The sequence below is a fragment of the Oryctolagus cuniculus genome, chromosome 14 (assembly GCF_051225735.1).
Source record: "Oryctolagus cuniculus isolate XC-2025 breed Fujian yellow rabbit chromosome 14, ASM5122573v1, whole genome shotgun sequence".
Taxonomy (NCBI): domain Eukaryota; kingdom Metazoa; phylum Chordata; class Mammalia; order Lagomorpha; family Leporidae; genus Oryctolagus; species Oryctolagus cuniculus.
The window spans coordinates 68,785,412-68,812,940 of record NC_142880.1 but is presented as its reverse complement, the minus strand read 5'-3'; the positions used below and the strand labels follow the sequence as shown (position 1 = coordinate 68,812,940).

Below are 27,529 nucleotides of genomic sequence, written 5' to 3'. Positions count from 1 at the left end.
TACAAGTTTTTTTTGTTTTTTGTTTTTTGTTTTTTTTTGACAGGCAGAGTGGACAGTGAGAAAGACAGAGAGAAAGGTGTTCCTTTTTGCCGTTGGTTCACCCTCCGATGGCTACTGCGGCCGGCGCACCGCGCTGATCCAAAGCTAGGAGTCAGGTGCTTCTCCTGGTCTCCCATGGGGTGCAGGGCCCAAGCACTTGGGCCATCCTCCACTGCACTCCCTGGCCACAGCAGAGAGCTGGCCTGGAAGAGGGGCAACCGGGACAGACTCCGACGCCCAGACCGGGACTAGAACCCGGTATGCCGGCGCCGCAAGGCGGAGGATTAGCCTAGTGAGCCGCGGCGCCAACCTACAAGTATTTCTTTTGCCTCAGTTACATCTGCCCAATGCATGCTCTCACAGAGTTTTATTTTTGTTTCAGGAACACTTCACCGCGACTGTGATCAAATGAATTAATACACCAAGGAAGCGCCTGTTTTTCGGCTTCATCCCAAGTGTGTAGCAGGTTCTCCATAAGTACTTGCTTAATGGCAGTCAATACAGCCAACTTGTCTATCTGCTGTTTTAGAGGGGAGAAAAGAGTGCAGACACACAGTGGAAGGCATTTTCTAATACTAAATTAGGAAATGAAAGGGTTCTACCTTTGGCTAAGTTTTCTTTAACAGATTTATTAAGATACCAGTTGTTTGGATTACTTAAGTAAACATCACCCCACTAACATCCACTCTTGTGCTGCACCGTCTGAAGGCTGGTTCTTATCACGTTTTATTACAAGCAAGTCCTCCCTGACAGCGTCAGGTACTGGGAGTAAACGCCCAGAGGAGCCCAGCGTCTTCCGGCCTGCGGTGCTGCCCCCTCGCGCTTCCGGCCCCACCCGTGCGGAGCGAGCTGGGGGCGTGGCCCGGGGGCGTGGCCCGGGGCGGACTTCCGCTCCTCCTTTTCCGGAGACCTGAAGCCGCCGCCGCGGGGCGCGGGGATCTTTGAAACGCGGCTTTTGCGGCCTGAGCGGGGGTGGCCGTCTCGTGTCCGCTGCCCTAACTTGGCAGGCGTTTCAGACAAAGCGCTCTCCCAGTGGCCGTGTTCCTCTGCGGTGGCGATTGTTTTCCTTCGTCAAGAAGCGGTACTTGCTGGTAATTTGTCCAGGTTACGCGACATCCCTGGAGACGCGATCTTGGGCTGGCGCAGACCCAGCAGCTTCCAGCGTTTGGGCACATTTAAAGCCCGGAGGCCGTTGATCGGCCTCCTCTCCCCAACTTCTCAGCTCAGAACTGCTGTGTGAGTGCATGACGTGTGGTGGTGGTCCTGAGAAAGCCGTTTTTCTAACTAGAGGTCGTATTTTGAAAACAGGTTCTTGTTGATGTCAAGAACAGATCTGTGGCCTTACGATCTTTGAACATACTCTATATAAGCATTACGTGCTGGGTGTGCGAACGTGAACGGGGCTAAGACAGTCGAGATGCGGCTGGAAATGTGGGATGGAGCCGGACTGTGATTTTCGATGATACGCTGGGAGCTTTTGGACATTGCCATGTTTCTTGTGTGTGCCTGGTTATCTAAGCCATCTTGAAAACTGGTACCTCGATATAGCTGTTCAAACAACTTAGCCAAAGTAGAGACATCCAGCTGCGTATCAGGTCTTGATTTTTGAGTGAGATACCAAGTCGACCTTCCTGAATTTATTGCAGTAAATATCTGTTTCCAGTTAGTGAGTGTAAACAAGAGATATAAAGCAGTTGGTATGGTCTGACCTATGGAAGGTTACCCATGACAGCAACACTAAGTTAAAGGTGGATTAGAAGGAAAAGGTACTAGACGGTCGCAGGAACCGAGCACGGAAAAGGAGGCCGACAGAACCACGTTTAAGAGAAGGACTTCAGAATCAGCAGGGCTTGTTGCAGTGGTATGAAGGAAAGCAGATTGAGAGGTTAAATACTGCTAATATTGGCTGTTAACCTTCAGATGCCATTAACTCCAGTTGCAAACCCAAGAGGAGCAAGAATTTTAAAATCCACTTACTCTGAGCATTCAGTGTGTTGTGTCCTTATTTGCCTATGTTAGAAGCCGAGGATACAGTTGAATAAAACAGGTAAGTTCCCAACTTTGGTTGAGTTTTTATCAGTGAGAAAGCAAGTAAATAAACAGTTCCTGTCTTGTTAGTGATGCATTCTCTGAAGAAAAACAAATGAAATGTGGTAGGAAAAATGACAGAGATGGTTGGGGCAACTTTGACTTAGTTCTCAAGTTAGGCCTTTGTGAGAATGACATTTGTGTTGAGACCTTAATTTTGACAAAGTACCACCCTCATGATGAGTCAAGGGAGGGACAAGGGAGGTGTGGAAAGCAGTGCAGAGATTCTAAATTGGCAAGAGCTAGATTAAAGAACTCTGAAAGCCTAGTGTGGCTGACATGTCCTGAACAAGGGAGGGAGGGTTGGGAGATGACATTTTGAGAGGTAGATAAGGCCAGATTGTATGGCCTTGGCAAGTGGTAGTTAGGAGTTTGGATTTTAAGTGCAAATGGAAAATACTTGATGGATTTTATGCCAAGGAGGAATAGATCTGATTCAAGGAAAGAAATGAGTAAAAGTGAAATTAAGGGATATTACCGAAATCTACTTTTGGTGGGAGAGGTAGAGTTTCATTTTGGTCATGTTGAGTTTGATTTATCTGTGGGACAGGGACATGGAGAGAGGTTTAGTACGTAGCAAGCTGAAAGCTCTAGAGAGAGGTCAGATAGCTTTAGAAGTTCTCTAGAGAGAAAATTAAAGGTGCATGAGTCTCCTTCGGAGAGTCCTTAATGTTCAAATGTTTTCTTATATTGCTGAAATAGTCCACAAAATATTATAGAGTGTGTCATATAAAGCTGATTACATACAGTGAAAGGGAGTAGGATTAAAAAAGCGAGGCATAAGAGACAGGAGTTTATAGTAAGCAGGGATGCGGTGGAGAATATGGTTAGGTCTTGAAGAATCGTTGATTTAAGGGTTTGCTGAAAAAGAATGTTTACACTAACAACATAAGTAAAAATAATAGAGAGGGAAACCAGAGCAGCCCAGTATTAGGGGGTGCACATTGGGGAAGAAAGAGCTGGAACAAGGAAGACAGAACACACTGTCGCAAGTTGGCGACCAGGTAGGATGAAGACATCAGTGATCTTTGTAAAACAGTGTCAGTAGAGAGAGAACAAAGTCGGATTGCAGTATATTAAAGATTGTTAGAGAAAGTGGGCAGTAAGTGGATACTACACGTGAGAGATTTATTGGTAGAAAATACGGGTAAACGGAGAAAGTATTATCTATGGAAAGTTACTTTTTTTGTTCTGGCAGTTGAAACTTGATCACTTGAGTTATTATATTATCTGAAAAGGAAAATGTAGAGGGAATGCAGTTAGTGTTAGAAAGGAATGCAAACATTTCCCAAGATGTGTGGCACTGCCACAAGGTAACATTCACAGGGCTAAGTACTCGCTGGGGATGGTTTCTCAGTTAATCCTCACAGTAACCATGTTACTACTCCCATTTTACAAATGGGGAAGTAAAGGCTTATAGATAGTAAATGGTGGATTGAATGAACCTTAATTTAATTCCCTTTTTGCCACCTCTACATGGAGAGTGTAGGTGAAGATACAGTTTGAGGAGAGGAAATTGAATTCAGTGAGAGGAGGATAAATCACATCACTAGAAGATTAACTTGCTCAGTAGTGATATGGAGCTGGTTCCTAGGGTAAGGACAAGAATCTAGATATTTGAATTTTTTTTTTCAGTTTTTTTTTTCCCTTATGCCTAGTAGGTACCTTTGGCCTGCCCTTAGCATGTTTTAAGAATAACTTCCTGCATTTCTTACTGCAAATGTGAATTTACCTGTTTTTAGATACTTAGGATATAGTATACAAAAATCAAACTTAAGGAGAAGTAAACCTCCTAAAATTCAAAAGATGATTATTAGTTTATGAACTGTCTTCTCCCTCTAGGTTATGTTATTAAGGTAATGTCCTAGGAGTTAAGACATTTTGTTAAGATCACTTTTCCTCTAACAATAGTAAATGAAATGGCAATTTGTTTTTCTTATGTTCTTAGAAAACACATGCATTTATTTTGATCGAACTTTTGTACATTAAGAGAACTATTTGTGCTACTAAATTTCCTATTTCCTTCAGTCTTCACTTTGGAAAAATATCCTGTACAGTAATGACAACCGAAGTGCAAATGGTACTTTATGAAGATGATTCAGTGCAAGTACAGTATGTTGATGGCTCCAAATTACAGCTTTCTCCCTGTGGCTCTGAATTTTTATTTGAAAAGTCACCTCCTGCTTCAGCACATCCTTTAGAGCAACCACAAAGAATTCGCCAAAGGACACATTTTGTTATTAGCACTTACCGAGTAAGTAAGGATGTCATAAAAACTACTCATTTTATTATCAAAATATTGTCAAGGTGGGCCAAAATGTGAAAAATAATTAGTACTTTGGATTTCTGTCATACCAAATGGACTTTCAAATTATTCTGTATTTTTTAAGACTACATGTTGTATTTCTTTATATAGGAGCAACTACAGCGAGCCCTTGATTTTCGAAATTCTTCAGCTACTTGCCTTTTTTTATCTGAAAACATCATACCTTCTGAAAGAAAAAAGGTGATTTTTTTTAAACCTCATTCTTAGAAGTAATATTTGAGGACAGGTAATGAAAAATGGGTAGTTTACTGTTTAGTCTTTCTCCCCAACATTGGAATACACACATTGTTATATTAGGCCTATATAATTCTCCACGTTTAGGAACATAGAAGTTACATGATAATGCCATTTTCTCTGTAGCCAGGGATTATAATCAGAACTTTCCAAATTGGTCCTTCTCATAAATGTGAGCAATTATGTGACCATTTTCAGTAACTTAGGTTAACAAGATGTATGATTAATGTGTAGGTATAAAAATTTTATTCTTTTGCTTATAGTTTGACCTTTAGGAATAATAGCTATAATTTATCAAGGGTTAGCTGTGTGCCAAGAACTAAGAATTATATTAAAAACAATTAATAACAATAGCATGGCATGGGTACCTGCTGATCAAAATGGATATTCAGCCAACCAGAATAGGTAAATTGGCTAGATATTGGCCTTTTTTTTAAATAGATATAGAAACTGTGTCTTAGAAAGTTTACCTAATTGTCTGTGAAAATTATTTATTTATTTGAGAGAGAGACAAAGAATGAGACAAAGAGTGCTCCTATCCACTGGTAGATGCCCCCAAATCCTTGAAACAGCTGATGCTGGGCTGGGGCTGAAACCAGGAAAGAGAATACAATCTAGGTCTTCCTCATGGAGAACAGGAATCCAATTAGTTGAGACATCCCTGTTACTTCCTAGGTTCTGCATTGGCAAGAAACTGGAGTCAGAAGCAAGAACAGGGAATCAAACTCAGGCGCTTTGATTTGGGATGGGAGCATCTTAACCACTAGTCTAAACACTCCTACTGTGGAAATTTTTTAAGTGGCAAGTCGGGATTTGAACATGGTTTGTCTGATCCTGAAGACTATGCCTTTTAACTTCTCTCTGCTACCCTTCTATTCTCTCATGATATATGTCTGCCTACTGAGTAACTTTCTATTATTTCACATTGTGGCAAAGGACCGTAAAGAGTTGTGAACTTGGGGCAGGCATTGTGGTGTGGCTGGTTAAGCCATCTGCAGTGCCAGCCTCCCACTCAAGTCGGAGCTGCTCTACTTCCAGTCTAGCTCCTTGCTAATGTGCCTTGGGAAGCAGATGATGGCTCAAGTATTTGGATCCCTGCCACTCACATGGGAGACCTGGATGAAACTCATAGCTTTGACCTGGCCCAGCCTTTGCTGTTACGGCCATTTGGAGAGTGACCCAGTGGATGGAAGATTTCTCTCTGTCTCTGTCTCTCTGTCACTCTGCCTTTCAAATAAGCAAATCTAAAAAACAAACAAACGTCTGGAAGACTTATTACCAGTGTGTATTTTGAATAACTGTGCTCATTGATACTGAAAAGCTTGCTGCTGGTGCTGCTCTAGGATTATTAGCTAGCCTGATTCTATTTATTTATTTATATATTTATGTATGTGTGATTTATTTATTTCCTTACTTACTTGGCAGAGAAAGAGACAGATCTTCCATCTGCTAGTTCTCACAACAGCCAGGGCTGGACAAGGCCAGAACCAGGAGACCGGTACTCAATCCTGGTCTCCCATGTGGCTGGCAGGGACCTAAGTACTTTTTTTTTTTTTTAAGATTTATTTATTTATTTGAGAGAGAGAGAGTTATAGAAAGAGGGAGAAATAGAGAGGAAGGTCTTCCATCCACTGTTTCATTCCCCAAATGCCACAATAGCCAGAGCGAGCCAGTCTGAAGCCAGGAGACAGGTGCTTCTCTCTGGTCTCCCACGTGGGTGCAGGGGCCCAAGCACTTGGGCCATCTTCTACTGCTTTCCCAGGCCATAGCAGAGAGCTGAATCAGAAGAGGAGCAGCAGGGACACAAACCAGTGCCCACATGGGATGTTAGTGCTGTAGGCAGAAGCTTAGCCTGTTAGTCACAGCACATCTCCAGGGACCTAAGTACTTGAACATCATTTGATGCTTCCTAGAATGCACATTAACAGGATCTGAGTTGAAGTTAAGGAGTTAGGACTCAAACATGACACTTTGATAGAGATACAGGTGTTCCAAGCAGCGACTTAACCACTGTGCCAAACACCCGCCCGATAGTCTGATTCTAGAAGAGAGAATTGACTGTCCTTACAAACAAGCTTTAGATCAATAAATAGTGCCTTTTGGTGTCCTAATATTAGTATACATTGGTAGTACTGTAAATTTAAGAGACTGTCTTGAAAATCGTTTTGTAAATTTGGAGTTTTACATAAATGGAAATTGAAATGTTAAACTGTTGGCATAATTAATTAAGACTTATACAGCCAGTGCCGCAGCACAATAGGCCAATCCTCCACCTGTGGCACCAGCACCCCAGTTCTAGTCCCGGTTGGGGTGCCAGATTCTGTCCGGTTGCTCCTCTTCCAGTCCAGCTCTCTGCTGTGGCCCGGGAGGGCAGTGGAGGATGGCCCAAGTGCTTGGGCCCCTGCACCCGCATGGGAGACCAAGAGGAGGCACCTGGCTCCTGCCTTTGGATCAGCGTAGCGTGCTGGCTGTAGCAGCCATCTGGGGGGTGAACCAGTGGAAGGAAGACCTTTCTCTCTGTCTCTCTCTCTCTCTCACTGTCTAATTCTGCCTGTAAAAAAAAAAAAAAAAGAAAGAAAAAAGAAAAAAACCTACTATTTGTATCTTTTTTTTTTTTTTTACAGGCAGAGTGGACAGTGAGAGATTGAGACAGAGAGAAAGGTCTTCCTTTTGCCATTGGTTCACCCTCCAGTGGCCACTGTGGCTGGCGCGCTGGGGCTGGCACATCACGCTGATCCGAAGCCAGGAGCCAGGTGCTTCTCCTGGTCTCCCATGCAGGTGCAGGGCCCAAGCACTTGGGCCATCCTCCACTGTACTTCCGGGCCATAGCAGAGAGCTGGCCTGGAAGAGGGGCAACCGGGACAGAATCCGGTGCCCCAACTGGGACTAGAACCCGGTGTGCCAGCGCCACAAGGCGGAGGATTAGCCTATTGAGCCACAGCACCGGCCCACTATTTGTATCTTATATGTAGAAGACAACAGCCTGAGTCTATTTGCTATTGGTCAGAATCAGTTTACCTTTGAGTAATTCCATTTCTTTAAATGTTACCTTTTTTTTTTTTTTTGCTCTTTTTCTTTTAAAATAAATTATTTATTTGAAAGGTAGAGTTACTGAGAGGCAGAGGCAGAGAGAGAGAGAGAGAGAGAGAGAGAGAGAGAGGGTGAGAGAGGTATTCCATCCACTGGTTCACTCCCCAGTTGGCCACAACTGCCAGAGCTGCACCAATCTGAAGCCATGAGCCAGGAGCTTCCTCCAGGTCTTCATACATGGGCCATCCTCCACTGCTTTCCCAGGCCACAGCAGAGAGCTGGATTGGAAGCAGAGCAACCGGGACTCAAACCGGCGCCCATGTGGGATGCTGGCACTGCAGGCGGTGGTTTTACCCGCAACACCATGGCGCCAGCCCTATGTGTTACTTTTTAAGTAGCATTTCTTTTAGCGTATGATGTGCCAAAGTACTATCAAAGATAGGTACTTTATATGCTATCTAATGGTTCATATCTTTATCTTTAAATCATCTTATTTAGTGATAACTCTCTAAGACAGGGTTTCACAAATGCTAATAGTTCCAGTACTATTATTAAATAAATCGCTCTTTTCCCTCCTATTTTGAAAAGCTAATGTTCTCACATGTTACATTTTAAGATATAACTGAGTCTCAATTTGCATTTTCTGAGTTCTGTTAATGATTTTTATGATAGCTCTATATTTGTTTAAGCTATGATGGTTTTTAATATAATACATCATCACACTGGTCCTACCTCGTTTCTGTTCTTTTTCAGAGTAGATTTTGGAAGGGGTGGTGAAAAAAATCTATTTACTTGTGATTCATGGTACATTTTAAACCAAAATATGTTTGACACTAAATATAATCAAGATGTTGTTTTATGTCCCTTTTTCTAAGGGAAATAATCCTAACAATATCAAATATTCTCCAGAAATCTATACATAAGAATACACTGACATCTGGCTCTCCATTTTTTATTTCCTGCAGGTAGTAAAAACAAAATTATTTAAGTGGTTTCTTACATAATACCTAAACACAAAGTATAAGGAAATATTAGACTGTTAACAGATAATATTCACCATCTCTTTTTGCCTCTCAATTCAGCGTATCCTCATTGACATCTCAGAAGTAAGATGGCCCGGTCCTGATTCAGATGACAGCCTGATATGTATGGAGAGTGGCTCTGTGAAGATAACATCTCTAGATGGTCACGCGTACCTTTGCTTGCCCAAATCTCAGCATGAATTTACAGTACATTTCTTGTGTAAAGTTAGTCAGAAGCCAGACTCATCTATAGTACTGTCAGAAAAAAAAAATCAAGCCTCCAAAGACAAACTAAGTGGAAAAGCTGGCAGAATCGCTACACACAGAAGTTTATCAGGGCAAAGACTGAATAATAAAGAAAATGAACTTTATCACCAGACTGTGAAATGCAGAGAACCTTCAGAGAAGACAAGTTGTAGAAATGGAACTGAAGCGGGGGAAGAGCTGCTTTCTCCTGGTCCCAGACACACCTGTGTATACACGTGGGTAAAGCAGTGCTGGTCTGTAGCCTCCTGTCCAGAGGAATGGAAGTACCCTCTGTCTTTAGCACTTCGCTTTTACAATCAAGTTAGCAGTATGTCTAAAATTAAGGGAGATTTCACTCAGAGTGAAATTTTAACTTCTGATGTTTCCGAGGAAAGAGCAAAAGAGGTTTCTGTTCTTCCCAAGGCCGTGTCACTTAGCTGTCCTGTCCCACACCTGCACAGGTAATGGAAGAATGCCTTATTGGTCATATAACTTATGTCAGAACCAGTCATTACTTAAGGATAATTTTCTTTCTAAATCTGAAAGATTATGAAACCATTCATAAGGGAAGTTTGTTTAGTTGATCTGAAACTTCATATTTAAATAGTAGTTTAATAAGTATTATTTATTTAGTAGATAATTTCCCCAGCAAATGTGTTCTATATTCTTTACATTCGTGCACGGAATGTTTATGGAAGGTTGACTTTACTCTAGATCTTTTGTTAAGCACCATGACTGTGGAGATGACTAGGACATAGTTCCTGCTTTCTGGCAACTTAGAGTCTGGTGAAGATCACTGTCCCTAAAAGGTTTATTAAAATGTGGTAAGTAATGGGACAGAATCCACACAGGACTCTCTGTAGGAGCCAGCCCAGAGGACCCTCTGTTGCTTGCTGGAACATGGATCTGACAAGGTTATGACCATGGCTACCTCTGTCTTTGGTTAGCTGACTACAAACATGTCCATTTTCCAAAGGGGTAAGCATGGAGCAGCTTTTTTATGGCAACGTATAAACTTTACCTCAACTAAGAGATGAATAGCATAATAGTTACAGATTTGTCATGTGAATGGTATATAAATAATGAGAAATAATTTTAAAAGCTAACACCTAAAGCACTTATGTGCCAGGCACTGTTGTATTTTACCTGTTTAATCCTTATCGTAATCCCAAGAACTCAGTACTACTATCATCCGCATTTTGTTGAGAACTAGAAACAGAAATGTTAAATTACTTAAGCAGAGTTATATGGCTAATACTTAGAGAATCAAGAATTGGCCCAAGAAGTCTCTGAGCACACATTTGTTAGTGAAAATGAGATGATTTTCAGCCTTGTTATGATTATCTAATTAAAAGTGGAAAATCGGGTATTATAAATACATATCAAAAGAGGTTTATAATTCTCAATTAATACTTTTTCAGTAACTTATCACTGGTTTTAGATTGAAATCCATTATCCTTAACCTGGCTTAACAGGTCTTCCTTCCTTGTCCTGGTTCCCTTCATATATCTGTCACCCTCAACTCTGTTTGCTGTTGCCAACCTGGGCTTCCTGCAGTCCCTAGAGTGCTTGCTGAAGCTTTTGCCACTGAACCTGCTCTTTATCCTGCCAGGAACACACTCCCTTTATGTCCTTCAACTGGCTAACTTGCATTTATTTGTTTCTAGATCCCAGCTTAAACCTCACTTCTTTAGGGTAATTTTCCTACATCCCATAGCATCCACTCTTTCCTTTTCTTTACAAAACTTAATGTTTACTATTTAACATTCCTGCCATGTAGAATCTCAATGAGGATAGGGACCATGTCAGCTTTTCTTTTTTAGGGGGAATGAGGGAGGTTATTATGTCCCCAGAGTGTAGAACACAGTGCCTGACCCTCATAGGCATTTCAGTAAATATTTGTTGTATGAATCAATCTAAATTTTAAAGGTGATTACAACTGTTAACGTCTATAATTGTGCGGAAATTCAATAATGAACTTATTGAAAACACTGAAAAAATTACATGGAAAAATAAGACTTGTTTTTAAATGTAATTAATATACTTCCATATTTATTTTTCTTTGATCTAGTAAGTTAAACAAGAAATAAATCTTGTTATGGTAACACTGTTTTATTGACACTTAAAGTTAATTATGTGGAGCAACTAGAACTAACAGCTTGTATATTAACCTTCACAGGTGGAATTTTTGTGACTCACTTTTACAGAGACAGTTTGATGAAGAATATTCCTATCCTGAACTAGTAAAAGTGGTTTGGTATAAAGGTGTTACATATAGGTAAGGCATGTATGTTGGACTGGAAGCTGTTTAGTAATGTCACAAGGAGCTGAGACAAGCCTTGCAGACTTTCACAAGTGGACACAGTTTTGCTGAGCCAGCTGTGTGCTGTGTTTTGTCCTGAGTTTTACAGGTCTGTTTGTAAGACTTTCATGTCAGCTCCAAAGCCACTAAGGGATCAGTTTTGCTAGTGAAAATAATGTTTATATCAGTCATTTAGGATACCCCTTCAAAGCTTCAGAAGATCTAGTCTGAATTAAAGTTAGGTAGCTTAAGGGAGATTTCAGGTTTCATTCTTATAGCAAATATTTATTGAGTGGCCCCCTCCATGTTAGCACTTCCATAGAATCATTCCTACCCCACAACAGAAGATAACTCTCTAGTAACTGGAATGTTAGTGCTGGCCAGATTGAGAGTTTCGCCTTCAGGAATAGTACTGGAACAATACTTTTGTCTGAGGTAGGCCTGGGCTAACCCCTCCCAAGTGGCTTCTTAACTGCTAGACTAAATGCTTGCCCTTGTTTTAAGTTTTTCTATGCTGTATATATATATATATGAACAATGTCTTCATTGTACATGGCTGTTCATGTACCATTAATCACCTTCTCTTAAGAATGGCTCCTTGGGGCCGGTGCTGGAGCATAATGAGCTAAGCCAGTGCCTGCAGTGCCAGCATCCCATATGGGTGCTGGTTTGACTCCCGGCTGCTACACTTCCATTCCAGCTCCCTGCTAATAAGCCTGGGAAAACAGCAGAAGATGGTCCAAGTGCTTGGGCCCCCACGCTGATGTGGGAGACCCAGAAGAAGCTCCTGGCTCCTGGCTTCAGCCTGGCCCAGCCCAGCCATTGTGGCCATTTGGGGAGTGAACTAGCAGATGGAAGATATTTCTCTGTCTCTCTCTCTTTATCTAACTTTGCCTTTCAAATAAGCAAAATAAAACTTAAAAAGAAAAAAAAAAAATAAAAAAGAATGGCATCCTTGAGGGGATGGTGTTGTGGTGTAGCATGTTAACCTTCTACCTGCAACACTGTCATCCCATAACAGAGTGCTGGTTTGAGTCCTGGTTTCTCTGCTTCCAGTCCAGCTTCCTTCTAATGTGTCTGGGAAAGCAGCAGAAGATGGCTCAAGTATTTGAGCCCCTGCTACCCTTATAGGAGACCAGATGAAGTTCCAGGCTCCTGGCTTCAACTTTGCCCAATCCTGGCCATTGCAGCTATTTGGGGAGTGAACCAGAGGATGAAAGATTCTCTCTCCCTCTCTCTCTCTCTGTCTCTGCATCACTTTGCCTTTCAAATACGTATATAAATCTCTTTAAAAAAGAATGGCTCTTTGTACAAATGGTTAATCTCACCCATCATGTATTGGATACTAGTCTCATTTTTGCAAAATATTATGTTCAGGTTCTAGAAGCATTGTATTTAACACATATGCAATGGACATTGCTTTGGTGACTTACGTGCCAGCCTCTTGTTTGGAGTGAGGCTACCAGGATAGTAGGATGCCTGAATTCCAGAAGCTCTGAACTTAATTTTTAAATAAGTTCATAATTCAATTCTGCATGTTCTGTTCATCTATTGCAAAAAAAGTTAATTTGGCTTCTTTGGTTAGACAAAAAGACTATATATGAGGCTTTTTTGATGACCGTCTTCATGCGTTATTTGATCTCAGGAGAAAAAATTGTTTTAATGATGATTTTTCTTCCTTAGACTTACCCATAAAAATGTGAATTCAATAGAGATTTATCCTGGAGATGGCTCTATTTTCAAATCAGAAGGAACTTATTTTGGAAGCTATTTTACATATTATTCCAGTCACGAAGGATCAGAAGAGGTAGGCCAACAATGAGATCTCAAGAAGAGTTTTGTTATGTTTCCAAATATATACAGGAATGTGGTCTTTAAAAAACAGCTTCCTAATTCTTAATCCAGAAAACTAATACAATCCTACTGCCAGCATTGGCACCCAGTTAATTATTAACCACTTTATTTTTAGGTGTCTTCTCATTTGCTTGACCATCATCAAGATTATTCTGTAACTGAAAATAGTGAAATATAACATGATACATTTGTTAGACTGTAAAATAATAGTGTAGGTATTTCATTAGTGAGTTTTCATTTGCTTATTCCTAGTCCAACATTGGACATCCACACATTTATTGTGATCGCTATATTATCACACTGCTTTGCTTTGCAGGCCAGGATGGAATAAATGTATTCTCCCCCATACAGAGTGGGGTATCTAAGTAGTGACCTTTCAGAGTTACTAAGAAGAGTTAACAGTGCAGTAGATTGGGGAAGGGGTTTGTGTGTGGTCGTGTTACATTATTTCTTTTTAAAAATGTATTTGAGAAGCAGAGACAGAATGAGAGAGCTCCTATCCTCTGATATGTATTAATGTCATTAATCCTTAGGACAATCCAGATGGTAGGCAGTGTCCCCATTTCGTGGGTTATAAGCACTGAAGCTTAAGAAAAGTTATATAACCCTCCTGTCTCCTAGTTAGTAAGAGATGTACATGTGATTTGAATACAGATCTGCTGTATTCAAAGCTCATCTTTCCCCAGTAGGTAGGAGCTGTACTACTGTGTGGAAAATAATCTGCTCCATAAATGTTATATTTAATTTGTCCCTGTTGGGATTACCTAAAAATAATCAGTAAGGGAGAAGAGAAGGCTGGAGATTAGGAAACACTAGCAAGTTTGAGAAAGAGGAAAATCAGAAGGCATGACAATAAATTTTATTTTTAAATTTCAAGAACCTGGGCTATAAATATCTTCTACAAACTGCAGTGATAGTTCTTTATTAATAGAATATAACAAGATAATGTGGCCACTTAATTTAAATAATGTTTAAAGCCTGTAACAGTAGTGGCTGGTACTGTGGCACAGCAGGTTAAGCCGCAGCCTGTGATACCATTTCCTGTATGGGCATAGGTTCAAGTCCTGGCTGCTCCACTTCCAATCCAACTCCCTGCTAATGGCCTGGGAAAGCAGCAGAAGATGGCCCAAGTGCTTAGGCCTCTGCACTCACGTGAGAGACCTAGAAGAAGCTCTTCTTCTGTCTTTGAAACTCTTGTCTTTCAAATGAGTAAATAAATCTTTAAAAAAACAAAGAAGTATTTCTGGTGTCTTAGGGGGAAAAAAGAGAAACAGTGGCTATGTGAGCAGTTTCTTGCCAATGTGTAGGAAAATTAGTTTAGTTCCCATGTTAATTTAGTTATAGCCAAGATTGAGATTGGACAGTAAGTTACAGGCTATTAGAGTATAACTTTTGAATGCATAAGAGGAATTTTATACTTTAAAAAATGGGAAAATGGGAAAGAATCATACCTTTAAAAATATATAGGTTTTATGGACTTGAGATTGTTTAAAAAAAAACTCCTTATGTAAATAAATATTTCAAGAAAATAACTAAGGAATGAGGACCAACACTTACTATTAGTGAGATTTTTCATTTTAAAATAATTTTCAGAGAGAAGAGAAAACTTATTCAGTAAATAATCTTCCTCCAGATCGACCAGGAAGTCTGTTCTCTGTGTCTTCTCTAATTAACCAGGCCACCAGGTAATTTCACTTTCAATTAAATTAAATATTAGATGTCTGAAAGCCTGACTATATTTTCTTGTGGTTAAGAATTAAGATACCTGGGGCTGGCGCCGTGGCTCACTTGGTTAATCCTCCATCCCATATGGGCGCCGGTTCAAGTCCTGGCTGCTCCACTTCTGATCCAGCTCTCTGCTATGGCCTGGGAAAGCAGTAGAAGATGGCCCAACTGCTTGGGCCCCTTCACCCGCATGGGAGACCCAGAGGAAGCTTGTGGCTCTTGGCTTCAGATTGGCTTAGCTCTGGCCATTGCAGCCATTTAGGGAGCTAACCAGCAGATGGAAGACTTCTGTCTGTCTGTCTTTCTCTCTCTCTGTCTGCCTCTCTCTAACTCTGCCTTTCAAACAAATAAATAAATCTTTTAAAAAACGAATAGAAAAATACCCATGTTTGAATGCTGAGAGAAAATGAAAGCCTTTTCTCTGGGTAAATTTGACATTGTTTCTTGGAATGAAATTGGGAATTTGATGACATAGTTGAAATTTTCAGACTACTTGATTATACTCAGAATAATAAAGATTTCTGAGAATGTAATAAAGATGAAGTCTGTTTTGGTTCTTATATGTTTTTCAAATTTCCTTAATTGTGACACCCAGAAGGGTGAAAGTGGATCACTGAACTAAATTGTATATTTTTATAAGTTCATATATAAACAAATTTCAAAGCAAATTTGAAGGAGAATTTGTAGCTTGATTTCATGGACATAGTTGATTCACATACTACTAATTTTCAGGCCTGTGAATCTTTCATCTCTTAAAAAAGGAGCTGGACCTTAGCTAGGAAACAAGCTGAAAGCCTAGCAACAGTAGTTCCCTTCTAGGGGGCTTAAGGATTTCTGCAAGAAGAGTTCCCAGTACATTTCAGTGGACGTGAGGAACTTAAGAACCATCCCAAATGTTGTACTGACATTGAGAGTGGGTACTAGAATTGGAAAATATCACTTCCAAATGTTTAAGTGAAGTGTTTTTCATGCTCACAGAATTCTCCAACATTGCGCCAAGATGAGGCTTTCTTTAAGCCATAACTATCACATATGCTGCTGGAAAATGGTAAGTTTTAAAAATGATCTCAAAGCAAGATAGTGCTGCTTTATTTGTATCCATACTTCCCAGTCAAGACTGCCTGCACTACCTCCTGTGAGGAATTATCTGTAACATCAATATTGGTTAATTCAGAAAAATACCCACCTAGTAGAAAATACTGAAAGACAAGCTTTGACATTTACACTTCTGTTGTATATAGAGTTTTTGTTTTTGGTGGAAGGACAGAGAATTCACTGGGTTTTATGTAAAATAGTCATTATAAACCATTAAGCTATAATATTCCATGTTTTTGTAATTAAAACAATTCTTGAATGATAATTTGGCGGAAGTGATTCTGTGATTTCTGATATCTGTACTGATTTAATTGAAAACCTCCATTACTCTTGTTTAATTTCTGTCTAGGTAAAGTTCAGAGCATTGACTTTACTATGATTTTAGAATTTCATGCGCTTGTGAATAGATTTTTTAAGGTATCTAAGTCTAGAAAAATGAAAACATGTATAAGGATTCTAGAATATTCAACTTCTGAATAAGACTCTAAAGTTGCCAGAGCGTTAATTAACATTCATTTAAATCTTGTCAATGGATAACTCTCACATATCCTGTTTTTACTTTTTAAATTTTTTTAAAATTTTGGATTAATATATAACTTTTGTACATCTGTTTTTATTTACTTGGGCTTAGGTACCTGGGATAAATGATAATAATACGCTGCCTTTGCTTTTGAAAGAATCGCTCATACCTAACACAGGAAGATTTCTTGCCTACTCTGATGACAAAGTACATGCTATTTTTTTAGATGGCGTTACTCTAACCCTAAGCTGGAATTTTAGCTCTTCTATTGAAAATAGACAGGTGGGTATACTTCAAACTGTAATTTATGTTTACTAGTTACTTATCAGTGGAAAGAAGAATAAAGAAAATACCTTGCCATCTCTGTTTATTTTATGAAGTATAAAATCTGTAAAGATGCTTTACTGATCACATGGATTTCCCAGCAAAAATCAGAATGGTGTGACAAATAGTTATTTTTATGAAGATAGCTCATTATAGTGAGAGGGATTAATATTTTTATTCTCATTGATATTTATCCATAAGAGGGGTGGTTAAATACCCATAGCAATATAAAATATTGCATTTTAATTGTGAAAATTGTTAATGACTCATCTATATTTTTTTTTTAACTTGTAATACAGTCAGAAGAGGTTGTTCATGGTTTTGTTTTCAGTTTTACAAGGATAAAACTTATCTTTCCTCTTTGCCTCTTAAGGTAAATCAAGGTCTCAGTTTAGGTTGGTGTAAGTTAACTTTTCCTGATGGGCAGTGTCAGTTAATTCAAACTGAATACCCCGGACCATATGAAAGGTACTGAAAAACAATTTTAAAAATTATTTTCATGTTTTACTTTTATTTGACACTTTTAGTTTTTCCATGTGGCTAAAGTAAATGAAGTCATTTCAGCGCGTTTCAAAATTTGTATTTTCATTGGCATTTAGCATAACTAAGTAGATCAGGTCAGCCTTGGTCATTTCCTTTTGTATTCAAGTGATTTTTCAGAATGAAATATGTTTTAGACATAACTGGCTTGCTGGGGGAGATTTCACTCTGGTCAGCTGTGTTAACCAATTAACTAATCCTCTAACCAATCTGAAATAAGTTTTGCTACCACAAATAACTAAAATTGTGAATATTTCTGTAAACTGGAAAAATTGAATTAAATTAGCTGATGATAATTCTTAAAATGGGGAAGAATTTTGACATCTACTTTTTATGAATATGTTTTTTCACTTCTGGTTTATATAATTTGTAAGACTAATTCAACTTGTGGTAATCTTGACATTTTAATGATTTCACTTGAGAATGTCCACATAAGATGGCTTTTTTTTTCATCCTGCCTGAATTGATTTTTCTGTTGGACTTTATTGCTTTTGGGCCCAAACACACTTTCATTGCTATTGAGTAATTTATCTAAAAAAGATGGTGTCTTCAGCAAACATTACTGTTTGTTTCAGCCAGTCACTGCAGATCATTCATTTCATTAAACCTGAATATTTCTTTTGTATATTCAGTGGGATATATGTAATATGTGTGGATATATACAGGGGTACTTCAAAAGGTTCATGGGAAATGGAATAAAAAGATAAAAGTAAAAAATATAAACTTTATTTCTCAACATAAGATCCATCAAGTTCAAGACATTTTCTTATTGATATCAGCTGGTTAGTCCATCCATAAAGAGCTAAAGTCCTGGAATTTAACTGTGTCAGTGCATCTCTTTGCATAATTAACTGAAGAAAAATGAGTATCCTTTAAAGACTTTTTAATATTAGGAGGGGAAAAATTCAGAAGAGACCAATCAGGACTGTAAAGTGAATGCTTAATGATTTCCTGTTGAAACTGACAAAATTGCTCTTGTTTAATGAAAGGAAACAGCAGGAGCATTGTCATGGTAGAAAAGAAGCTGTTTAGTGAAGGTTTTCCAGACATTTTTCTGCTAAACCTTTGGATAACTTTCTCAAAATACAGTCATATTAAGCAGGTGCCATCTCTTCTGAAAGTCAACAAGCAAAATGCCTTGAGCATCCCAAAAAGCAGTGGCCATGACCTTTGCTCTTGACTTTTGCTTTTGACTGTACCACTTCCATCTCTTGGTAGCCATTGCCTTGATTTTTTTTGTTTTGTTTTTGACGGGCAGAGTGGACAGTGAGAGAAAGGTCTTCCTTTGCTGTTGGTTCACCCTCCAATGGCCGCCGCAGCCGGCGCACTGCGGCTGGCGCACCGCGCTGATCTGATAGCAGGAGCCAGGTACTTATCCTGGTCTCCCATGGGGTGCAGGGTCCAAGTACTTGGGCCATCCTCCACTGCACTCCCTGGCCACAGCAGAGAGCTGGCCTGGAAGAGGGGCAACCGGGACAGAATCCGGTGCCCTGACCGGGACTAGAACCCAGCGCCGCAAGGCAGAAGATTAGCCTAGTGAGCCAGGACGCCAGCCTTGATTGTGTTTTGTTTCCAGACTTGTACTGGGAAAGCTATGTTTCATCTCCTGTTCCAACTCTTTGAAGAAATGCTTTAGGAACTTAATTCCACTTGTTAAAATTTTCCTTTGAAAGCTCTGCTTTTGTCTGCAGCTGATCTGAGTACAATAGTTTTGGAACCCAGAAACCAGAAAGTTCACTCAATTTTAATTTTTCAGCAATAATTTCATAAGGCAAAAAATTTGAGATGTCTGTGGTATTGGCTATTATTTTCACTGTTAATTATCATTGATCTTCAATTAGGGTACAAACAATTTTTTCTTGTAAATTGATATCCATCATCTGCCACTGTAGTTTTCACTTCAACATTGTCTTATCCCCTTCTTAAAACAAGTTACACATCTGTAAACTGCTGATTGCTTTGAGGGATTATCTTCATAAGCTTTTCATTAAGTATCAGTGGTTTCTTCATTCTTCCACCTAAACTTTACCTAAAATGTGATGTTTATTCTTGCTTCAGTTTTAGCAGAATTCATGTTGCTGATACAGCTTTTTTCAAACTGATGTCTCATGCTTCTTAGTACCCCAAATTAGATTCTGTTCAGACACAAATACAAGTTTCTTTTGGCATACAAAAATTTGAAAGCCATGCACATATTTCCATGAACTTTTTGAAGGCCCCTTGTATATGTGTATGTATGCATTAACATGTTTCCTCATTTAAATTTCAGTAAGCGAGAATCTTCCCTAGTCTTACAGGTAAAGACAGTTAGTTTCATGATAAAACTTAATGAAACCTATTTTACTTTAAAAGGAAAATTTAACATTTTAATTAGAACTTTAAATCCAAATATTAGATGTGATTCCTAAATATTATCTTTAATAATCACAAATATAATCACTCTGGATAAATTATGGAGAAAACTTGCCTTTCCTATGAGCAGTGAAAAAGGTTGTTAAAATTGCCCAGCAGATGTCTCACTCAAGTTACCTTAATGGTTTTCCTATTTTTTATGTTATTTTATATTAAATACAAGCTCAATTATTTCTTTAATGGGTTCACTGTAGATATGTGACAACAGTAACATCATGGTGTAGAAGACTGACTCAGACAAGTCCAAGAGAATTGCCCACACGTACTTCATCTTCTGATCTTGAAGAAAACTGGTATTTTTATTTCTTTTTAACTTAATTTGTGTAGGAAAGCCAGCTAATACCTAATCAGTCATCTAATCATACTTCCTCACACTGTGTCTCATCTAAAAGTCAGAAACTGCATTGAAAACTTCACATCAAAATGAGTAGCCTTTTTACATGATAAATGCTTCCTGAAAACTTTACAGGATAAATTAAAATAAATTATTAAAATTTTAGTAATATTGAAGGAAGTAAGATGTTGACTTTTGAGCAAATGCTCTCTGTTACGATATTCAGGTTCCTAAATGAAAAAAAAAAGATAAGAAGAAAGGTTGTTAGAAAGAGTAATGTCACTGAATGTGTAACTTGAATATATTGGAAAAGGGTATCATGAACAATTTGAAATTAAGTTGTGAGGTGACCTAGCATAGTGTAATAAACTTTATACATTTATATATAAAAACATTAAGCCTGATTTTTATCACATTTTCCTGGTTTATTTATTAAGTCAGTAGGTGCTGTTTGAATATCTCGGGTATCTGAGGATCCAGCTTTCTAGATCCCTTATCCTTCTGCTATAACTTGTTTGGGAATAGAAACTTTACTTAAGTAGCTAGCAAAAATACAGTTGAGTTGTGGGGGTAAACATTTGACATAGGAGATGTCATATGTATCTGAGTGCAGTTCCTGGATCCAGCTTCCAATTTCAGTTTCCTAACAGTGCAGGACTTCCAGAGGTAGCAGGCGATGGCTTGAGTTGTTGGATTGCTGCCACCCACATGTGAAAGACCTGAAATTCCTGGATCCTGGCTGTCACTACTGATCCAGCCCCAGCCATTTCAGGGATTTGAGGAGTGAACCAGTAGATCGGGACTCTGTCCCTCTCTAATTAAAAAAAAAAGTCTGGCTGGAGAGAACAGGAAATCGTACAAAGCTATAAAAACTGTTTATTTCAGCATTGCTCAACCAACATAGTAAAATATCAGCCCTTTTATATGAAAACTGAAAAAAAAAAAAAAAAACCTAAGGTCTAAACAGTGAAACAATGAACAGCAGAACGACAAAGTAATTGAAGAACAGCTCCCTTCCCTTTGCAGAGCCTAAGATGGCCCCACTGTGATTTTTTTCTTGTCAGAGGGTTGAAAGGACTGTACAATAAACAACTACCTAAATTGTATCTCAGTATTTTTTGTACCTCACCCACAATTATTAGCTTATTAACTCAATTTTTAAATAAATATTTTAGTCAAAAGTAGTAAAGTTATTTTATCAGAACTTGCTTCATCTTGTGACCAGTATCAGCATTAGACGTTGTACTCGTGTTATTGCTTACACCCAGAAAATTGTGTCTTGAGCAAAAGAATTTTCCAATGTTGAAAGATCAGCAGGCTTTAGAGTAAGTCATAGCCAAGTTCTCTACAACTGATTTTTTTTTTTTTTTTAAGATTTATATATTTATTTGAAAGGCAGTGAGGCAGAGACAAGAGAGAGAGAGAGGTCTTCCATCCCCTGGTTCACTCTCCAGATAGCTTCAATGGCTGGAGCTGAGCTGATCCGAAGCCAGGAGCCAGGAGGTTCTTCTGGGTCTCCAACATGAGTGCAGGGGCCCAAGCACTTGGGCCATCTTTTACTGCCTTCCCAGACCACAGCAGAGAGCTAGATCGGAAGTGGAGCAGCCGGGATTCGAACAGGCACCCATATGGGATGCTGGCACTGCAGGCAGCAGCTTTACTTGCCACACCACAGTGCCAGCCTCTACAACAGATTCTTAAAATGATTAAAGATCATTTTCATTCTCTGTCCACAGACTGCAGTATGAAGGAAAAAAGAAAGCAAGCTGTGGTCTGTTGTAGTAAAGCCAATAAAGCAAAGGCACGTACCCTCTTAGGAACCGTGAAGCAGTCTTTCTAGTGACTTGCATAAAGACTGATATCCTCATTAAATGTGCAGAGAGCTAGTCAGGTTACACTATTTGTAGTTTTATGCTACTGCTCATATTTCATTCTACCCTGAGAGGTAAAAACATAACACACATGTAAGTGGTTCTGCTCAGGCTGTGTATATTCAGCCCTCTACCCCCTACTGGTTGCCCATGAGCACACTGTAAGAACTAGAGTTCATCATGCTAGTGCTCTGTGCTTAAGAAATCAGTGAATAGTCTATTCTAGAATGAATTTAATAAAAATTTATTATGCATTGACACCTAATTAAACTATATAAAAACTCAGACCTTCCAAACCATCATTCTGTAAGAGTTCCATATAAATGGTACTGTATAATATGTGCAAAGTACAGGAGAAAACATCTTTTTTTAAAAAAGATTTATTTAAAAGGCAGAGATACAGAAAGAGAGAAGGAGAGACAGAGATTTTTCCATCCCTAGGTTCATTCCCCAAATACCACAACAGCAGTGTGGGCCAGGCTGAAGCCAGAAGCCTAGAATTCCATCCTGGTTTGTGGGTTGCAGAGGCCCAAGTACTTGGACTTTCTAAGAAGTCATAGGAGGGGCCCATATTGTGGTGTAGTGGGTAAAGCCGCCAACTGCAGTGCCAGCATCCCAGTGGGCTCCAGTTCGAGTCCTGGCTGTCCCACTTCTTTTTTTTTTTTTTTTTTTTTTTCTCCACAGGCAGAGGTAGACAGAGAGAGAGAGACAGAGAGAAAGGTCTTCCTTTTCCGTTGGTTCACCCCGCAATGGCCACTGCAGCCGGTGCACCGCACTGATCTGAAGCCAGGAGCCAGGTGCCTTTCCTGGTCTCCCATGTGGGTACAGGGCCCAAGGACCTGGGCCATCCTCCACTGCCTTCCCGGGCCACAGCAGAGAGCTGGACTGGAAGAGGAGCGACCGGGACAGAATCTGGCGCCCTGACCGGGACTAGAACCTGGTGTGCCGGCGCCGCAGGCAAGAGGATTAGCCTAGTGAGCCCCGGCCCCGGCCTGTCCCACTTCTGATCCAGCTCTCTGCTATGGCCTGGGATAGCAGCAGAAGATGGCCGAAGTCCTTGGGCCCCTGCACTTGTGTGGGAGACCTGGAAGAAGCTCCTGGCTCCTGACTTCTGATCGGCGCAGCTCCAGCTGTTGCAGTCAATTGGGGAGTGAACCAGCAGATGGAAGACCTCTCTCAATCTCTGCCTCTCCTTCTCTCTGTGTAACTTTGACTTTCAAATAAATAAATAAATCTTAAAAAAAAAAAAAATGAAGTCACAGGAAGGCCCCAATGCCTTTAAACATCAACACTTGATTAGAGTTCTTGAAGCAGGGACTTTTATTCACTTGTCTTCGAAAGCACTCCGTATCAGTTGAGTGAACTTGTTGCAGATATAAAAGAGAATTCTTTTAGATTCTTCTCTTTAAAATGCTAACCTTTATGAAAAAAAATGAAGTATGCTTATTTGAAATTTCATGAATATAAAGGAAACACACCACCAACAGGAAGTTAATTTTTTTTTTCTTGTACAGGTCTGTTGCTTCTGAACTTGAAAAGATACGGAAGTTTAACTGTATCCTTTGAACAGAAGGTATTGGCCTGCATACGCTCTTCCATTCTAGGCTTAATTCATATCTGTACTTTTATTAATCCATACTTACATTCTGCTTAAGAGTCAGCAGATACTTGATTGTGATTTACAATGTTTCTTTTCTATAGAAAGGTACATATGTTAATATTTATACCTTTTCTTGGGTTTAAATTAGGTAAAGAATAGTAAAATAGGATTAAAGACTCCTTTGGAGAATTTTTGCTTATATATTCACATAATTCTAACTGTTTAATACTTATTTCTGAATTCTGATAAAACTTTTTGTTCTGTACATTCTCACTCCACCTAAATTTGTGTTTTCTTGTTATTTTTCTGTAATCTTACTTAAATAAAATGTCATTCTAAAACAGAAGCCAGGATTTTAGATTTTTTAATTTAAAAAGCAAAGATATTAAACAAATCGTTTATAATCCTGTTGTTGCTACTCATTTTTTTTTGGAGGGGGAATAGGCAGAGTTAGACAGTGAGAGAGAGAGAAAGAAAGGTCTTCCTTCCGTTGGTTCATCCCCCAAAATGGCCGCTACAGCCGGCGTGCTGCTGCGCCGATCTGGAGCCAGGAGCCAGGTGCTTCCTCCTGGTCTCCCATGCAGGTGCAGGGCCCAAGCACTTGGGCCATCCTCCACTGCCTTCCCGGACCACAGCAGAGAGTTGTCCTGGAAGAGGGGCAACCGGGACAGAATCCAGCACCCCGACCGGGACTAGAACTTGGTGTGCCAGCACCGCAGGCGGAGGATTAGCTTAGTGAGCCATGGCACCAGCCACTACTCATTTTTTTTTTTTAAAGATGTCTTTAAAGAGTTAGAGAGGGAGAGGGGGAGAGAGATATTCCATTCACTGGTTTACTTCCCAGATAGCCGCAATGGCCAAGGATGGGCCAGGCGGAAAGAGCCAGGAGCTTCATCCAGGTTTCCCATGTGGATGGCAGGGGCCAAAAACTTGGGCCATCCTCCACTGCTTTTCCCAGTGCATTAGCAGGGAGCCAGATCGAAAATGGAGCATCTGGGACTCAAACAGGCACCCATATGGGATGCCCAATGCTGGCCCCTCTACTCATGTTTTTTAATCCCATATTACTTCTCTCTTTTTTTAAAGATTTATTTATTTATTTGAAAGTCAGAGTTACACAGAGAGAGGAAAGGCAGAGAGAGGTCTTCCACCCGAAGGTTCACTCCCCAATTGGCTGCAACAGCTGGAGTTGCGCTGATCTGAAGCCAGGAGCCAGGAGCTTCTGGGTCTCCCACGCGGGTGCAGGGGCCCAAGGACTTGGGCCATCTTCTACTGCTTTCCCATAGTAGAGAGCTGAATTGGAAGTGGAGCAGCCGGGTCTCAAACCAGTGCCAAATGGAATGCTGACGCTTCAAGTCATGGCGTTAACCCACTGCACCACAGCGTCAGCCCCTTAACCCCATATAACTTCTACACTTAAAGTATTACTAAAATTTTAATTCTTTTATTTCTTCCCTACCACCAAACCTCTATAATATCTCTCCTTCTCCAACTCCCTGCCTCCACTTTCTATCCTCTACTCCCTACCACTTCTTTATATGGTAACTAGTTTCCTCATCTATAATAGGTAGTCTTAGGCCGGCGCTGTGGCTCAGTAGGCTATTCCTTTGCCTGCGGCACCAGTACCCAGGGTTCTAGTCCCAGTTGGGGCACCGGATTCTGTCCCAGTTGCTCCTCTTCCAGTCCAGCTCTCTGCTGGGGCCCGGGAAGGCAGTGGAGGATGGCCCAAGTGCTTGGGCCCTGCACCTGCATGGGAGACCAGGAGGAAGCACCTGGCTCCTGGCTCCGGATCGGCACAGCATGCAGGCCATAGCAGCCATTTAGGGGTGAACCAACAGAAGGAAGACCTTTCTCTCTGTCTCTCTCACTAACTCTGCCTGTCAAAAAAAAAAAAAAAAAAAAAGAAAAAAAAAAGGTGGTCTTGATAATTCTAAAGTCTCGACTGTAATGCGGATCCAAGAAATCTGCCTTGCAATGGAGGTAATATTTTACCGTGAAAGCCAGGGATTCTGAAAACAAGAGTATTTACATAGTGAAACACGGGAAAAAGCTCCTTAGCTAAGTGACTCAGTGCTACTGGAGAACAGCAGTATCCTGAACCAGAAAAGCGAACAGTCTGCTGATCATTACACACTAGCTTCTTCAGAAACCTTTCCAGAAGAGCCTCATGAAAATCGAGTATCAGTCGCATTGAAAAAAACCTCTGAAATCCTTCAGGATATTGACTGCCTTCTATCAAACTCTAAAAAATGAAAAATGGAATTATTACAATATATTCTTTTTAAGGAAGTTGTTTCAAGAACCGGCTTTGAAATTACTAGTAAGCCAAGAAATTGTAAACATTTATTCTGCACAATGATTGTATGAGAACTGATATTTAACTTTGGAGGTATTTTACATGATTTATAAATTTTTAAAATACACATTTATATTAATAAAAGCTTTGGAAATTTTGGACTGCTTTAATTCTTCAATTTTATCAAAATGTCTTGTAAAGTTTTTTTTTAAGAATTATTTATTTATTTGAAAGTCAGAGTTATAGAGAAGAGGGAGAGCCAAGAGTGATCTTCCATCTGCTGTTTCACTCCCCAGATGGCCGCAATGGCTGGGGCATGGTGGTGGGGGTGGGGGCTGGGTAGGGAGTGGAGGGTGTTGGGGGTTGGGGTGTGCCCAAGCAGTGGCCATCTTCTGCTGCTTTTTCCAAGCCATTAGTGGGGAGCTGAATCATAAGTGGAACAGCCAGGACACGAACCAGCGTCCATACAGGCAGCGGGTTTACTCACTACACCACAATGCTGGTCCCTCTTGTAAAATTTTAAAGCTGTTGTTTTTATCTGTGGAGCAATCAATATAAATCTTCAAGTTTTTTTTTTAATATTTAGAATAGTGTATTTGCTCATTTGCTATTTAGTTTATCCAAATATTTTCCAATAGAACTGTGAAAGACAACTAGATCTCAGTGGGGAAAAAACTGACATAGGCAATAATACAAACTAAGAAGCACTTTAGCAAATATAACTGTCTCATGAACCAGATTCTCTCATTGTTTTTGAATATGAAAACTAAGTTAAGCTGAAAAATCTTGGGAGAAATTAGCTCACCAAAAGTGCTATTGTAAGTTTGTTAGGAACAAAACCATACACCCAAAAAGACTTCAGGATTATACCAAATACAATTAGAAATGTTCTAACTTCTGATTTCTTTACAAGACCAAACTCTCCTCATGAAAAGGAAGAAGCAACTGAGGAAACCGGGAAGAAGCGGAAGTGTGATAGGTCAGGAGTGATCATGTCACTGAGTTGAATGGGCCTGATGCCCACTTCCGTTCCTCTCACAATGGGCTGCTTCACATTTCAAATCCCAACAGTATTTCCTCCCTACTACTTGACCAAAGTTAGCTTCTCCCAACTCTCATGACATCATCCTATTTATTTCCTTTACAGTACTTACTAGTCTGTCCAGCTATGTCTTATGGCTAGAACACGTGCTCCATAAATCACTCTGTAGCCTACCGCCTGAAACCACCGGATATGTATTGCTTAACGGAATCGCTGCCTTCAGGCAGTAGACTCGGCTACAGAGAAAAGAACACATCTGTTGTAGTTTAAAGGAGGCCATCTATGTTGGCCCTCCAGAAGGCATAGACTGAGTCATGTACTAAAAAGTTACTGCATTCAGACTGAGAAAATTTGTCTTTAACATGAATGAAAGCACTCAAGAGTTGTATTCAAAAACAAAGGCCGGCGCCGTGGCTAATTAGGCTAATCCTCCGCCTTGCGGCGCCAGCACACGGGGTTCTAGTCCCGGTCGGGGCGCCGGATTCTGTCCCGGTTGCCCCTCTTCCAGGCCAGCTCTCTGCTGTGGCCCAGGAGTGCAGTGGAGGATGGCCCAAGTGCTTGGGCCCTGCACCCCATGGGAGACCAGGAGAAGCACCTGGCTCCTGCCTTCGGATCAGCGCGGTGCGCCA

The 27,529-nt window shown here is 40.1% G+C and overlaps 1 protein-coding gene across 5 annotated transcripts; it reads left to right on the top strand.

Moving 5' to 3' along the window:
* The first annotated feature begins 861 nt into the window (after positions 1–861).
* Positions 862–26,016, top strand: C14H5orf34 (chromosome 14 C5orf34 homolog). Of its 5 annotated transcripts, XM_089312761.1 has the most exons (14): positions 944–1,130; positions 1,960–2,086; positions 4,156–4,381; positions 4,544–4,633; positions 8,800–9,446; positions 11,165–11,263; positions 12,971–13,094; positions 14,735–14,826; positions 15,845–15,914; positions 16,593–16,763; positions 17,179–17,273; positions 19,952–20,050; positions 23,477–23,517; positions 25,634–26,016. In XM_089312761.1, exons 3-14 carry the CDS (start codon positions 4,187–4,189, stop codon positions 25,813–25,815), a joined length of 1,905 nt encoding a protein of 634 aa, XP_089168887.1. In that variant the 5' UTR covers positions 944–1,130; positions 1,960–2,086; positions 4,156–4,186; the 3' UTR covers positions 25,816–26,016. The 5 variants fall into 5 exon arrangements, 4 of the variants coding, with proteins under 4 accessions (XP_069912800.2, XP_051709449.3, XP_089168887.1 ...); XM_070056699.2 differs by lacking the exon at positions 1,960–2,086 and having other exon boundaries at positions 862–1,275; XM_051853489.3 differs by having other exon boundaries at positions 917–2,086.
* The last annotated feature ends 1,513 nt before the right edge of the window (positions 26,017–27,529 follow it).